At 40.2% G+C, this 14,127-nt stretch overlaps 1 protein-coding gene across 2 annotated transcripts in view; it reads left to right on the top strand.

Moving 5' to 3' along the window:
• Clcn4 (chloride voltage-gated channel 4) overlaps positions 1-11,067 on the top strand; it is an 82,854-nt gene extending 71,787 nt beyond the window's left edge. Inside the window, exons 13-14 of one of the 2 annotated variants that reach the window (XM_045140029.1) lie at positions 6,578-6,705; positions 7,967-11,067. In XM_045140029.1, coding sequence (XP_044995964.1) covers positions 6,578-6,705; positions 7,967-8,004 — 166 coding nt within the window. In that variant the 3' untranslated portion in view covers positions 8,005-11,067. The remainder of the gene's footprint in view (positions 1-6,577; positions 6,706-7,966) is intronic. The other variant, XM_004663694.3, reaches the window with a different exon arrangement.
• Positions 11,068-14,127: the final 3,060 nt, after the last annotated feature.

The raw sequence follows: 14,127 nt of genomic DNA, 5'->3' as shown, positions 1-14,127 counted from the left end.
CAAGGTCCTACTTGGTTCTGACTGCAAACCCTCAAACTCACTGTGATGACCTTGAACTCTTGATCCTCCTGCCTCCACTTCCTGAGTGCTGGAATCAAAAGCATGTTTACATGGGGCCTGAGATGGAGGGCCTGATGCCTGGTAGACAAGCACTTTATCAACTGAGTGACAACCCTAACCCATAACTATATTTTAAATGAGCTTTGTGGTTTCAGTGTATATATCAAAATGCCCCTCAGGATTCCCATGCAGGTGAAATTCACTTTTATGCCTCCCCCAACAGAGGTGCTGGATCCTGCTATTTGGGGTAAAACCTAAGAATGTACATTTTAACAACCCTCCCCCACCATAAGGCAGCTGGTCTGGGGTTCCCACTTGGAGAACCATATAAATGAATTTTTGCATTTGGGTTTAAAGTGTTCCACATAAATACCACTGTGATGACCCATGCTATCTCAAATGTATAGCAATTTCTCCTTTTCTCTAAAACAACAATTCAATGTCAGTTATCACTGGAATTTCCAGTTCAGGCAGGAAATTCTGCCCTTAATGCCCACTCACACCTCATGGAGCCCCATGAGGTTTTCCTGTGAAGATCTGGGTGCCGAAATTGGCTCCGAATGTTCTGTGAGAAAACAAACTCTCCCTCTCTCTGGCTCTACATATTTTAAACAAACACAGATGCTGATACGTTAGTGCTGGCAAGGGATCCTTATTTGTGGGGCCTTTCATCTTTCTTTCCTTGGGCTTTCAGCCAGGCAGGCCAAGCTTAAGCCAGCGTGTGGTTTCGATGCATTCTCTCCCATATGCCTTCTCTGCTCTGATGGCTGAGAGCCTGGGCCTATCTCTTAACCTGGTTCATCTGCAGAGTGTCTCAGAGCCTGGGGCCCAGGGTATTGGCAAAACCAGACTGGGAATCAGAGACTCTTCGTCCCCCAAATGCACATGTCCAAGAAGCCTCCATGGATTAGGTAATGCATTTGGATGATATTTTTATGTATAAAGGTTCTAGAAAGGAAAAAGCATAAAAACAGGGGAGATGGTTTTAGATTTCTTCTGTCCTTGTTATAGGTGGTCCACAGGGGCCTGGACAGTGTTGATTCTCAGGAGAGCTCAGCTGCTCAAGTCTTGGTCATAGATATAGCCAGTTGTAATTCAATAATTTGCTTGAACTGCTACCCAAAGAGACTGGAAGTTCAAATCCTTGATTTGTATCAAATAGGACATTTTACACCACTCACAAATCCTGCTGGATTTGATGTTGCCTCCTTTTGGGTTGGCATTGAGCTTTCTTCTTTTGTGAGGATTACTTCCCAGGCTAGGTCACCATTGAGGCTCAAACCCAAGACATCTCTTGAATTAATATTTCCTTAGTACTATTATAAACAAGCTAACATTTGGAATTTAAACTTGCATGACTTAAGAAGAGGTTTGCAGAACTGTAAATGACAGATTTGGGGTAGATGGTGGGCAAATGGAACTGGTCTCACTACATTGGCCCAGAACTGGTCTTTACTGATCATCCTGCTTCATCCTCCCTGCAGACTATCGGCCCATGTCATCATATTTGGCTATCCCAGATCTTTTGATTCTGTCTCTAGGATAAAGATAAGGAAGCAAAACCACGGTTGTATAGATACAGGAAGGTTGTGTGTGTGTGAGTGCATGCACATGCATGTTTTAGTAGAGTTTTCATTCCTTTGCAAACAGTAGTGGTCATATTTTCCCCCAAAGAGATGTTGACATAATCAACATTTTGCTGAGCAGCCATTTTGGCTGGGAACTAGAGAAGGTTAAAAGGGGTTTTTACAAAAGTGGCTTGGGATTGTAGCTCAATGATAGAGCACTGAGCTAATATGCACAGTCTTTGATTCCATCTCTAGCACCAGGAAAATAAAGTGTTTAAATAAAGGCTTATGGGGCTGAAGAAATGGCTCAGCAGTTAAGGCACCTACATGCAAAGCCTGACAGCCTAGGTTTGATTTCCCAGTAGTCGTGTAAAGCCAGATACACAAAGTGGTGCATGCATCTGGAGTTCTTTTGTAGTGGCTGGAGGCTTTGGTGTGGCCATTCTCCCCTCTCTCTTTTATCTCTCTCTCTCTCCTTGAAAATAAAATGTAAAAATACAACATGCTCCTCCAGACACAAAATGGCTTGCATATCCATGACCTCACCGTGCCTAACACTACCTACACAAGACCATCATAAGAGGAGGAAAAGATCATGACATTAAAATAAAGAAAGACTGATTGAGATGGGGAGGGGATATGATGGAGAATGGAATTTCAAAGAGGAAAGTGGGGGGAGGGAGGGTATTACCATGGGATTATTTTTTTTTACAATCGTGGAAAATGTTAATAAAAATTGAGAAAAAATACATAAATTTTAAAAAGTCTTTTGTACCCAATGGTTCAGGCCTGTCATCCCAGTTACTCAGAAGGCTAAGACAGGAGAATTTCAAGTTTAAGGCTTTCTGGGCTACAGAGTGCTTTGGCAGCCTGGGCAACTTAATAAGATCCTGTCACTAAAGCAAAAGTCAATCTAGAGGGTTTGGGATTGAGCTCAGTGGGAGAGCATTTGCTAGCACATATAAGGCCCCATGTTCAATAGTCCCTAGTGGTATAAACAAAGATGCCTGGAAGTTTATCATCTGCTAAAGAACATGGGCAGAATTCAGGTTAAGTGGCGTCACTCCAGACAGGTGTTCTGGAGGAGGTTATGCATGAGCTGCGTGTTCCAGTAAAAAACAGACAGCTGGCCGGGCGTGGTGGTGCACGCCTTTAATCCCAGCATTCGGGAGGCAGGGGTAGGAGGATTGCCGTGAGTTCAAGGCCACCCTGAGACTCCATAGTGAATTCCAGGTCAGCCTGGGATAGAGCGAGACACTACCTCAAAAAAAAAAAAAAAAAAATAGATGGCAGACTAAGCTGAAGGACTGTGCACTCATTGAACATTATTTGATGTGGAACCTTTGCCACCATCTAAGAACAGCAGTGAGTGCTATGCCCCTGTGGGCCTGCCCATTCATACCTGAGGTGATTTTGCTCCTGATCATGGCCTGCTTAGGGACATACTATAGGTATAAGCTGTGGCCTTATAACTTTTCCTTTTGAAAGAATATTTTAAAAAATCCAACATGTGCAAGTATGTATGTTTATTTTTTCACTTCCATCTCCTGTTCCATTGCCCTTCACTTTTCAATCAAATCTTCTGAGCGGAATCCGCAAGAGCATTGTTTTGTCCTTTCTTCCAGTCATTGTATTTTAGCGTCTGAATGTTGAGTGGACTTTGACAGTCCCTGAGCCCCTACCTTTATTTTTACTCATCCTTTTCTTTTGCAGCTTTATTGAGATAATTCACATACCCTCCAATTCACCTATTTAAAATGCATAATTCAGTGGCTCTAGTAGAAAATGGGTCATGTTTCTATCAGGACCACAAGTTCAGAACGTTTCCATTGCTTTATAAAGAAAGCTTGTATTCCTTAGCTGTCACCTCTTGTAATAGTCCTAGGTAACATCTAATAAGCTCTCCATCTGTGTGGACATGAGACATGAAGGTTGTCATATACTATGTGGTCTTCTGTGACTGCTCCTTCCACTCAGAGTAGTATGTTCAAGATTCATCTGTTTTGAGGTATATATATCAGTACCTCATTCTGTTTATGGCTGAATGGTATTTTATTGTATGAATAGACCAGTTTGTTCGTTGTTCTATTGATGGATATTTAGTTTGCTTCTGGTTTGGGGCTATTATGAGTAATGCTGTTATAAAAAAGATTCATGGACAAATTTTAGACAGGCATACACTATTTTTTAGGCAGATAACCAGAAGTGGCGTTTTCTCAGTCATGTGGTCACTTAATATTTAATTTAATCCTTCTTTCTGTCCTCCCAGTTTTCCATCCTCTACTCCCTCTCTCCTTTCATCCCTCTCACTCTCCTCCCTTCTTCTCTTCCTTCTTTCTTTTCCTCCTTTCCCCTTCCCTCCTCTTTCTTTCTTGCCTTTCTCTCTCTCTTTCTTTCTTTCCTTCCTTCCTTCCCTCCATCCTTCCCTCCTTTCTTTGTTTCTTTCTATGTATCATAGAATGGCTTTGAACTCACTATTACCCAGGGATGATCTTAAACTTCTAATTCTTCTGCCTCCACCTCCCAAGTGTTGGGATTACATGCCAGATTTATGCAGTGGTGAAGATCAAGCCAGGGATTCATGAATGCTAGGCGTTCACATTGCTTCTTCAGCCCAACTATGCTCCTTTCTATTTCCAGAACAGTTTTCATTACCCTTAAAAAATCATATTCCCATTAGTAGTCACCCCCAATTCCACCCTCCCTGTATCAACAGTCTAACAGTAATCTTTCTATATTCATAGATTTGTCTAATCTGAACACTTCATATAAATAGAATCATGGACTCTGGCCTTTTGTAATTGATTCCTTTCACTTAGGATTACATCGGTAAGAGTCATCTATATTGTAGCATTTATTACTACATTTCAATATCTAAACAATATTCCATAGTATGGAAGCTCCACATTTTCTTTTTGCAGTTCATTAAGTGATGAATATTTAGGTTCTTTTTGTTTTCCACATGAAGATATGAGACCCTCAGAGGTAAAACACATTGTTTAAGGCAGAAGGGAATTGTTACAGAGCCAGTACCATCTGGCAGCCTTTAAAGTGTCCCATTTATTTTGCCACAAATGGCTACCAGATCCTAGGAGCTATGCTAAGATGGGACCATTAAAGGCTGTTGGTGGAAGAACCTGCCAGTTGATCCATACTCCAGAGTAACTAAGTGTATTCCATATCATAGTCTCTCAATAAGATATAGGGGAGCTGATTTGTGGCAGTTGGAAGCTATGTGGAATCATGTCCAGGGATGTAGTCTTAGAGTATTAGACAGCTGTTCAATGAAGTATTGAGACTATAAGACCAAGTCATGGGATTTCCACAGTGTATTATATAGTCCTCACATATAGAGTCACTCTTCTTTGAAAGCTCCCAGTGTGGCTGATAATGCATAGTGACCCTTTGTTATTGTGATGGGCTCACTGAGATTGCAGAACTCATGTGGGAATGGCACATGATATTTCAGGGTATCCTCATCAATGCCTAGAATATAGGTTGGTACCTTTAAGTTTGGACCATGCTCTCAATAAGGGATGATTTTGATCCCTACCCACAGCAGAAACTTGGCGGTACCTGGAAAAATTTCAGTTGTTACAATCGAAGGGCAGCAGTGTGCAGGACAACTCAAACCCACAAAGAACGCTCTGGCCCCAGTCGTCACTCATGTCAAAGTCAAGAGCCCCAATGTGAAGCCTTGCTGGAGCAGTGTGGGGTGTCCCTTAGGGCCCAAATGGAGCGTCTTTGGCTACTTCAGTGTAGAGGGTCCTCACTGGACATTTCCACTTAGCTTTATATAGTGGCCCCTCATAGCACTAAACCTGCCTCTCCTTGTTTGCTTTGAAAATTAATTAATACCAGAGTGAAAACAAAATATACCTGACCCCAAGAGAAAAGCACTCTTCTTTTCTTGGGCCTACAAGCCTCGGACATGCATCTGGCCTTGGCTGTGGCTCTCAGCAGCACTAGTGACACAGAGGCTTTACTGATGTTCCCATCCAACATAGTGATTGCCCAAGTACCAGGTAATAGTGCCCTTGAGAAAACTGCTACCTCTGATTGAATAAATGCAATGGCCCTTGGCGTCCAAGCCACAGGCAAAATTAAAAACAAACAAACAAACAAAACAAAACAAACAAAAAACAACTTTCTGGCTAGAGAGATGGGATAGCAGTTAAGACATTTGCCTGCAAAGCCAAAGGATCCCAGTTCGACTCTCCAGGGCCCATGTAAGCCAGATGCATAAGGTGGCTCAGGCACCTGGCATTCATTTGCAGTGGCTGGAGGTCCTGGTGTGCCCATTTTCTCTCTCTCTCTCTCTCTCTCTCTCTCTCTCTCTCTCTCTCTCTCTCTCTGTTTGTCTGTCTCTTTCTCTCTCTCCCTCTGTGTCTCTTCCTCTCTCAAATTATATATATATATATATATATATATATATATATATATATATATATATATATATATATATAATTTTCATAAGTTAAAAAACTTTGTATTGACAACTTCCATAAATATAGACAATATACCATTAGCATAATCCCCTCCTACCACCCTCCCTTTCCCCTCCACAAGAGATCCCCTTCTTCTTTCTATCTAGCCTCTCTTCTATTTTGATACCAATTTTTTTTCCTCCTATTATTCTGGGCTTGTGTAGGTAGTATCACCCACTGTGAGGTTATGAATATCAAGGGCACTTCTTATCTGGAAGACAGCACTGCAAACACTCCTCCCCTTCCTTTGGCTCTTATATTCGTACAGCCATCTCTTCTGAAATGCTCCCTGAACCTTGAAGAGTGTGATAGCAATGTTTCATTTAGTACTGAACACTCCACTGTCACTTCCAAGCATTTTGGGGAGTTTTAAACACCAGTGGTCAGTGTCATCTGAAAAGAGAAGCTTCTTTAACCAAAGGTGAGAGGAGCATTAATATATGCCAGCCTCATTTTCTTCAGTGGGACAGAGATGGACTCAGCAGTCAGTGGCACACATATGTGGCAGTGGAACTTTTCTGCAAAGAAGTTGTGCATATCCTCTTCTGTGGAACTATTCCCTTCAGTTGGAGGCATGATTTGCTACTATGGTTTGTATTTAATTAAACTTTTCTTTATTTGAGAGGGACAGTGAAAGAGGCAGATAGAGAGAAAGTGAAAATGGGCAAGTCAGGGCCTCTAGCCATTGCAAACGAACTATACATGCATGTGCCACCAGATGCATGTGCATCTGACTTAGGTGGGTCCTGGGGAATTGAACCTGGGTCCTTAGGCTTCTCAGGCAAGCAGCTTAACTACTAAGCTATCTCTCCAGCCCATCCCATGGGTTTTTATTTAAGTAATTGATAAAATAATAAATCAAGGACTGACATGAATGCTTGAACAAATGGGCACTGTATCATTCAGGGAGCAGTGTTTACATTCCAGCGTTTGTGAGCAGTGCTCCCTGGAGGTGTACAATGTGAAGTTAGCACTATAAAAGAGACACCAGCAAGTGGCATTACTTTTATATCTGGAAAGCAATGGAATTTTGGAAACGTCAGTGATTTGTATGTATGAATAGACGTGAGTGTTATACTTTACCCACCCAGTAAGATAAAATTAAAAGTAGATATTTTTTTTATTTCTTTTGAGACAGGATCCTACACCATAGCCCAGGCTAGCTTAGAACTCACTATGGAACCCAGAATGTCCTTGAATACACACTCCTGCCTTAGCATCCTGAATGTTCAGATTATGAGCATGTACCAATGTGTCTGGCTTCATTTGTTAAAATACACTCCACTTGAAATTTCTTTTGGTGTGGTCAAGTTTTGAACAATTGTTTTCATAGCCCTTTTAAAAGTTGAAGACAGTGTGCCAATCATCTTAGGTTTATTATTTGTGTAATAAACAAGCCTATGATATTCATGGCTTGAAATAGTAAAGGTTTATTTTTGAAGAAATGCATTGTGGCACATAGCTATAGTCCAAGTACTGGGAAGGTACCGAGGCAGGAAGAACAAGAGTTTGAGGACAGCCTGGAATACATAGCATAAAAAGTTTTTTTAAGTTCTTTTTTTCTTTTTCTTGCGCATCACACTAGTCATTCAGAAAACCAGGCGAGAGTTCTTCTCCAGCTCCTCTGTCCCTGGCTGCAATGTGAGGAGAGAAGGATAACAGGATGTAAAGGAGATCTGGGAGTGGCTTCTGTCACCTTCACCTATCGACCTTCACCCCACACAACCAAAGGGAAGCTGGGAAATTTCACCTATCCTTAGCGTCAATGTGGAAAAGACACCAAAGCTTTGGGACAGGGACCAATCTGTATTTCTAGGCTGACATTTTTTCTGTCTTTTGTTTCCACTCCAGGAGACTTCTTGGGATCATCACAAAAAAAGATGTTCTGAGACACATGGCCCAGATGGCAAACCAAGACCCTGAATCCATCATGTTTAATTAGCAACAAGGTGGCAATTATTTCGAGAAGACCACTGACTATATCATTCTAAATGAAATAATTGTATAACACGATCCAAATGAAAGACCATGTTCTGGGGACAGCAGAAACAAAAGCTTTGTTTAAAAGGAGAGGAAGATAGACACAATTTTTTAAAAAGCAAAACCATAAATAAGTAGGCATTTTATAGCTATAACCCCTTATGAGTTCCAAGTGGTGTTTCTTAATGAGTTTACTAAGTGCTGCAGGGGCATGTGGGAAGGTGTAAACGATGTGGTTTACCCAAGGACACAGAGCTCCTTCACGATGTGGTTTACCCAAGGACATAGAGCTCCTTCACTCACATAAACTCCTTCACTCAAGGCTGATGTTTGTAACTTTGGAGCATATGTGAAGATTTGAGGGCCCCCCAAAAAACAACAACAACAACAAAAGGCATATCAGCATGCCAGTGTCCTGATTTCATGGTACCTGAAATTTTGCTGCTATGCTAGTGAGTCCTACAGAAGACACTGCACTTCCTTTGCTGGAGCAGAAAAGGAAAGGAAATGGAGTTGCCTATGGTGGAAGCTGCAAGCATATCCCAGTGGGTCAGCTTCTGACCATATCATTTTTTTGCTCTTGTTCTCAGCCTGCTGTTTTGCTGGTTTTGGAGCCAGCATCAGAGGAGCCTGCCATGATGAACATGAAGAAACCATTTCTTTGTGAAAGAAAGACCAGTCCCTTGGGATGAGAGGAAGAACTATAGGAGCATGTAGTATTATGTGGACTTTCATCTCATGCAAGGGGACAAAGATTTATTTTGAGGGAACACACACATTGATTGGTATCCCGATTGCATCATTTATTTATATTATTGCTTGTGCATTCTTAAATATTGATCAGTGTAGCACTTTCTGTGGATTGTGGCCTGTGTGTTTCCAGTTTGCTGTAGTGTGTTTGAATTTCCAAGCAGCATGTATAAGCGTCGATACCAGCAGCCCAATGTTTCTACTTATTTCTCCTCTCAGGTCTTTTCAGATATAGCCATGATGAGGGTGAGGCATAAGAGTTCTCAGTGGGAGCTCTTCCAAATGGATTACAAGAGAAATACTAAATTGATTCTAAATCTGTTTCATTCTCTTCTCTGTAGGATGCAAAATGTCCAGTTTTAAGGCCTAACTGTGTAGTTTCATACTAGCAATCACAGCATAGAAAGGACAGGGTTATATTTTATACAGCTAATTTAATCATTGGGCATCTTTGTATTTGAACTTAATGACACTTAATTCATTGAGCCAGCACTTCTGTCTTTTCTGCAGGAAGGAATTTAACCATTTAGGTCTATTTTGTGATGTATATAAGGTTTATGTCACTTTGTCTTTGTCTCTCCGTTTTCTGTGAATCATCCTCACCCTTTGTCATCTCATTGTCATTGGGTATTGATGTAGCCAGCACATGTGCATTTGAGTGTATATAACAGAAATCCCAACTGACAGACTGAATAGGAAACCTGGGAGATGGTCACCCTGGGACTCTCCAAACTCTAGGTATTCCTTCTCCATCATCCTTTATCCTCTGTTTTTTGGCTGTTGGCTTCTGATTGTAAGATGGTTGTGAACTGTTAGGTATTATGTCAGCTTGGTATGTGGGAAGAGGGAAGATAAGGTGAGTAACAAGATACAATCAATGTCTATGTCAGAAAAACAGAGCTTTCCCAGAGTTGCTCAGCATGTAAACATTAGTTTAATTCTGTCACATAGTCCCATTTGTTCTATGTGAATCTGGGAAGGAACACTATTAGCTAGGCACAGTACTCTCTGAATAAAATTTAGATTGTCTTAATATGGAAAGGGGTTGGTTCTTGGGAAGGGGATATATCTGCCATATTAAATTACATCATTGTATCTCTGTCACCGTCTTTTGTGTCATCCCGCCTCATTCTTGACAATTCTTCCAAACTTTCTTCCAATATTTTAGCTTCCTATTCCTTGTCTCAGATTTGACCTAGAATCCCAAACAGAATCCACCATTTATAAGTCCTAAGAAAAATCTTCTTTTTCAATAAAACCTAGTTGCATGTAAATTTCTATGAATTTTCTAGTTATAAGAAATACATATTATCCAGAACCAAAAATTCTAAGTTGGATTATGCTGACAACTGTGGAAAACTACAATTCCATTTATTTGTTTCTATAACTAATCAGTCCCCTCCAAGGTCATATCAAGTAGCCACTTCAATGTGAAAATATCTAGATAATGGTAGAGAACTTGAGTTTGGATCTAAGAGTGAAATTCACTATCTTATTCACAATCTTTAAGTAATACATCCTATTTCAAGTGAAGATGAATTGTCCTGGAGTATAAATTCTAAGTCTGAAAGATTGTTTCATATAGTTCCCCTCTTATTCCCAGGTGGCTTCTCTCTCAGCAGCCCTGTAATGGAAAGGCAGCATTAGTCATAGAAGGACATCTTATTATTCAGAAGACCCTTTTAGTGAAGCAGGTAGCTTCAAAAATAATGTAAGACAGTGAAAAGATAGCCAAATGTCAGTGAAACCACAAAACTGCTTTCTAATCCAGTGGAGGAAAATTAAAGGATAAAGTGACTCTGGGACAAAGTTACTTATGGAGGAACTGGAACACTGTACCTTTCTCCCCAGTGCTTACCGTAGACATGTCCAGGAACACAGAGAAATGGTTGAAAAAGTGGCATAACTGAACTAAGCCAGCCTTCTTTCCTACTACAAATTGATCTGCTCCTATTCAGATAGGCAGGCTAATGTCAAGGATAGGGAGCTATTGTGAGGATTGCCACAGTGAATGGCCGCCCTCCAGGAAGCCCATTGACTAAGGTCTCCTGCAAGCTCCCTGGGGAATATACTTGCCTGTTCTTTGTCATTCTTTCTTGTGAAAGTACACAGATAAAGGACTTTGATGGCATTTTCTGTATCCCAGTGTACAGCTTCCATCATTTAATGTAGTGATCTGATAGAACTGGAAAATGGAGGTGAAATAAACATCTTTCAGAATAGTGTTTGTTTTTCTCTTTTCCAAAACCAAAGAATTTAGGCATTTATAGAACTTTCTGGATTCTTTCTAAAAAAAATTCTTAAAAAGAATCTAGAAACACATAGTGGAAAAAGAGTTATCTAATGAGTCACATCACCTATTTGTTGAATTTCCTGCCAATTACTAAGGAAATAGGTGGTAGGAAACCAAAGAAAAGCTATCCCCAAAATGACATTTTTCCCCATGTAGCCCATGAGAATATAGATGTTCTTATTGCTTTTACGGACAGACAAATGCTCTAGAAGGAAATCTTGAGTTCTGCACTCACTGTTTCTTACAATCAGTCAGTCTGAATGTTCTCTGCTCAGCACTTCCCAAAGACCTTACCAAAAAGATGTGTAAACAGATACATGTTGAACCCTAATATGTCACAGAAACTGGAAATGTGAGAATAGTTTGAGAATGGATTACCTTAAATTATCAACATGTGCAAATTCTGCTTAGTACTCATTATTGGATCTTGAGCAGGGGAAGATGAGAGAGGCTTACAAAAGAAAGCTATAGACTTGCCATGTAACTGCTACATTGTACCTTCATTTAGATGTGGAACAGGAGGCATTTTTATCAGATTCAGCTTCTAACCTTTGACATGATTTACACGAAAGGCAGCCTATGAATCTGACTTGGGAAACATTAACCAGATCTTATTTTCACCAGCACTGTAATAACTGTTTATTTGCCATCCTAGGTGTGCTGGGAATGAGCCTATATGTGACTTTTATGAGATATATTCACATTTGGTATTGGAACAACCACATAGCAATGTGTGTTTTTTTTTTAATTGTAACACTGTGTAAACATTGGCACCTTATTAAAAATTAAATGTTTGAACTCTACTTTTTAAAATGAAAACAAGCACAAAGTCCTCCACAGGCCTGTTGTAATGGAAGATATGCTGATTTCATAGCATATTTCTACCCAGAAGGTCCTCCACACAGCTCCTGGTGATGGTTGCTGATTCATCCAGCCATATTCAAGATCCATGTTTAAGGTTATTATGCATATTATGATGTCAATTTGGTTGGCTTTAAAATCCCTTGTTCTTGGGCTGGAGAGATGGCTTAGCAGTTAAGGCATTTGCCTGTGAAGCCTAAGGACCCAGGTTCAATTCCCTAGTACTCATGTAAGCCAGAATGCCATGGTTGCACATGCATCTGGAGTTCGTTTGCAGTGGCTAGAGGTCATAGTGTGCCCATTCTCTCTCTCACCCTATCTGCCTCTTTCTTTCTCTGTCTTTCAAATAATAAATAAGTAAATAAAATCCTTTGTTCTTAGCTGAGTAGGCAATGGCCAAGTTAAATTCAGACTGAAGTTCTAAATTTCCAAGGATGGGGCATGATCACTGTGTTGGAAACTAGGGAGTATAGCTTGGCCTACCATTCATTCATTTCTTTTGTTTGTTTGGTATTTTTTGTTTTGTTTTGATGTCACTCTAGCTCAGGCTGACCTGGAATTTACTGTGTAGTCTCATGGTAGCCTTGAACTCATGGAAATCCTCCTAACTCTGCCTTCCAAGTTCTGGGATTAAAAGTGTGTGCCACCACACCTGAGTTCATTTCAGGTTTTAGTTTATCAAATTTTCTGTGTTACTTTGGGAACCAGAAGTGCTTGACTTGTGTCTTTCTCCACTAGTTATTTTTAAATAAAGCTTTTAACTTTAAGGAAAATTTTAAAAAGGAAGAAAATAAACTAGAAGAGCTGCTATTTAATATGAGCAGTGAGAGGAGCCTCTCTGATTAGGGGAGGTTATCCTCAATAGAGAAGACACCTAATGCAAATGTACAACAATGGCAATAAGCCGAGCTTGCTAGGTAGGGTCTTGCCAGCAGTGGATGACTTTGGGATATGCATGGACTGGAGCAACAGGATTAGTGTGAAGACTGTTTCATTTTCCTACTTGAAGGAGAACAGATAACAGATTCCTTAAGATCTTGAAAAGCTAGATAAAAACCCAAAATTTATAGGAGTGATATAATTGGACTTGTGTTGTCCACAAACCATTCTAGTTGTTGGACAGTGAGTCTGAAAATCAGGAGTCTGGTTATATGAGTAATGATAAACGCTTTTGCTAGGTGAATTCTTGAATAAAAGATGGACTTCCAAGGAAAAGCCAATAGACTTCTGGGTAGACTGGATATAAAATGGTATAGCTCAGGTACTACTGATTGAGATGGAATATATAAGGAAGGCAACATATCTAATGTTGGATATGTTGTAGGAGAGATGTTGGTTAGACATTCAAGTCTGGTGTTTAGAGGATTTGGTAAGGTTAGAGATGAAAATCAAGCCATCGGTAGGTGAATGGCACTTAAAACTAGTCCTGAAAACTTCCTAAGTATAGTTATATCCTAGCAGAATATCAGCATTGAGTTTTCAGGAAGTCACACCAATGCTGGATGCCCACAGGACCACACTTGAATTCTAGCTTTATCAAATCCTAGCTGGGTGACATTGCCAACCACATTGAATCTTTCAGCTGGGTTTCCATATCTGAAGAGTAAGCTGCCACTCTTCATTAGCATGGCTATGATATGTAAACGCAATAACCACTGTGAAGTGTTTGGCATGAAATATGACCATACAGAATGGTAGCTATTATTTTCTTCCATCTTACAACCCTCTCATTACCTTCAATTGGAAATTCATTGTGTGTTGTTAAAGATCATGTATAACACATTAAGTATACAACCCCCCCCATCAAAGTAAATACAGATTTAGGTGGTCAGCCGCCCCATTTTTCAACTCTTATAATCATTCCCCACTCCAAAATAAATTGTCCCCCAAGCAAACAAACCTCAAATTTATATCTCTTAAGAGTTCTCAAAAAGCTTCTTGCTGGTTCCATAATCATGAGAAGTTGTAGAAAAAAAAAATTGGCAAAAATTCCATTTCTCTGTAGCACTATATTAGCTTGGGGATAAACCATGCATGTGAATACTGGGCCATTCACTTGTTTGAAATTTTGTACGAGAGTTCTCAAAACACATCAGGGTGTATAGGTTTCTTATTCAAACAACATAAA

This window comes from Jaculus jaculus, chromosome X, assembly GCF_020740685.1.
Source record: "Jaculus jaculus isolate mJacJac1 chromosome X, mJacJac1.mat.Y.cur, whole genome shotgun sequence".
NCBI lineage: Eukaryota > Metazoa > Chordata > Mammalia > Rodentia > Dipodidae > Jaculus > Jaculus jaculus.
Note: the sequence above shows the minus strand (reverse complement) of the source record. Positions and strands in the feature narration are given on the sequence as shown.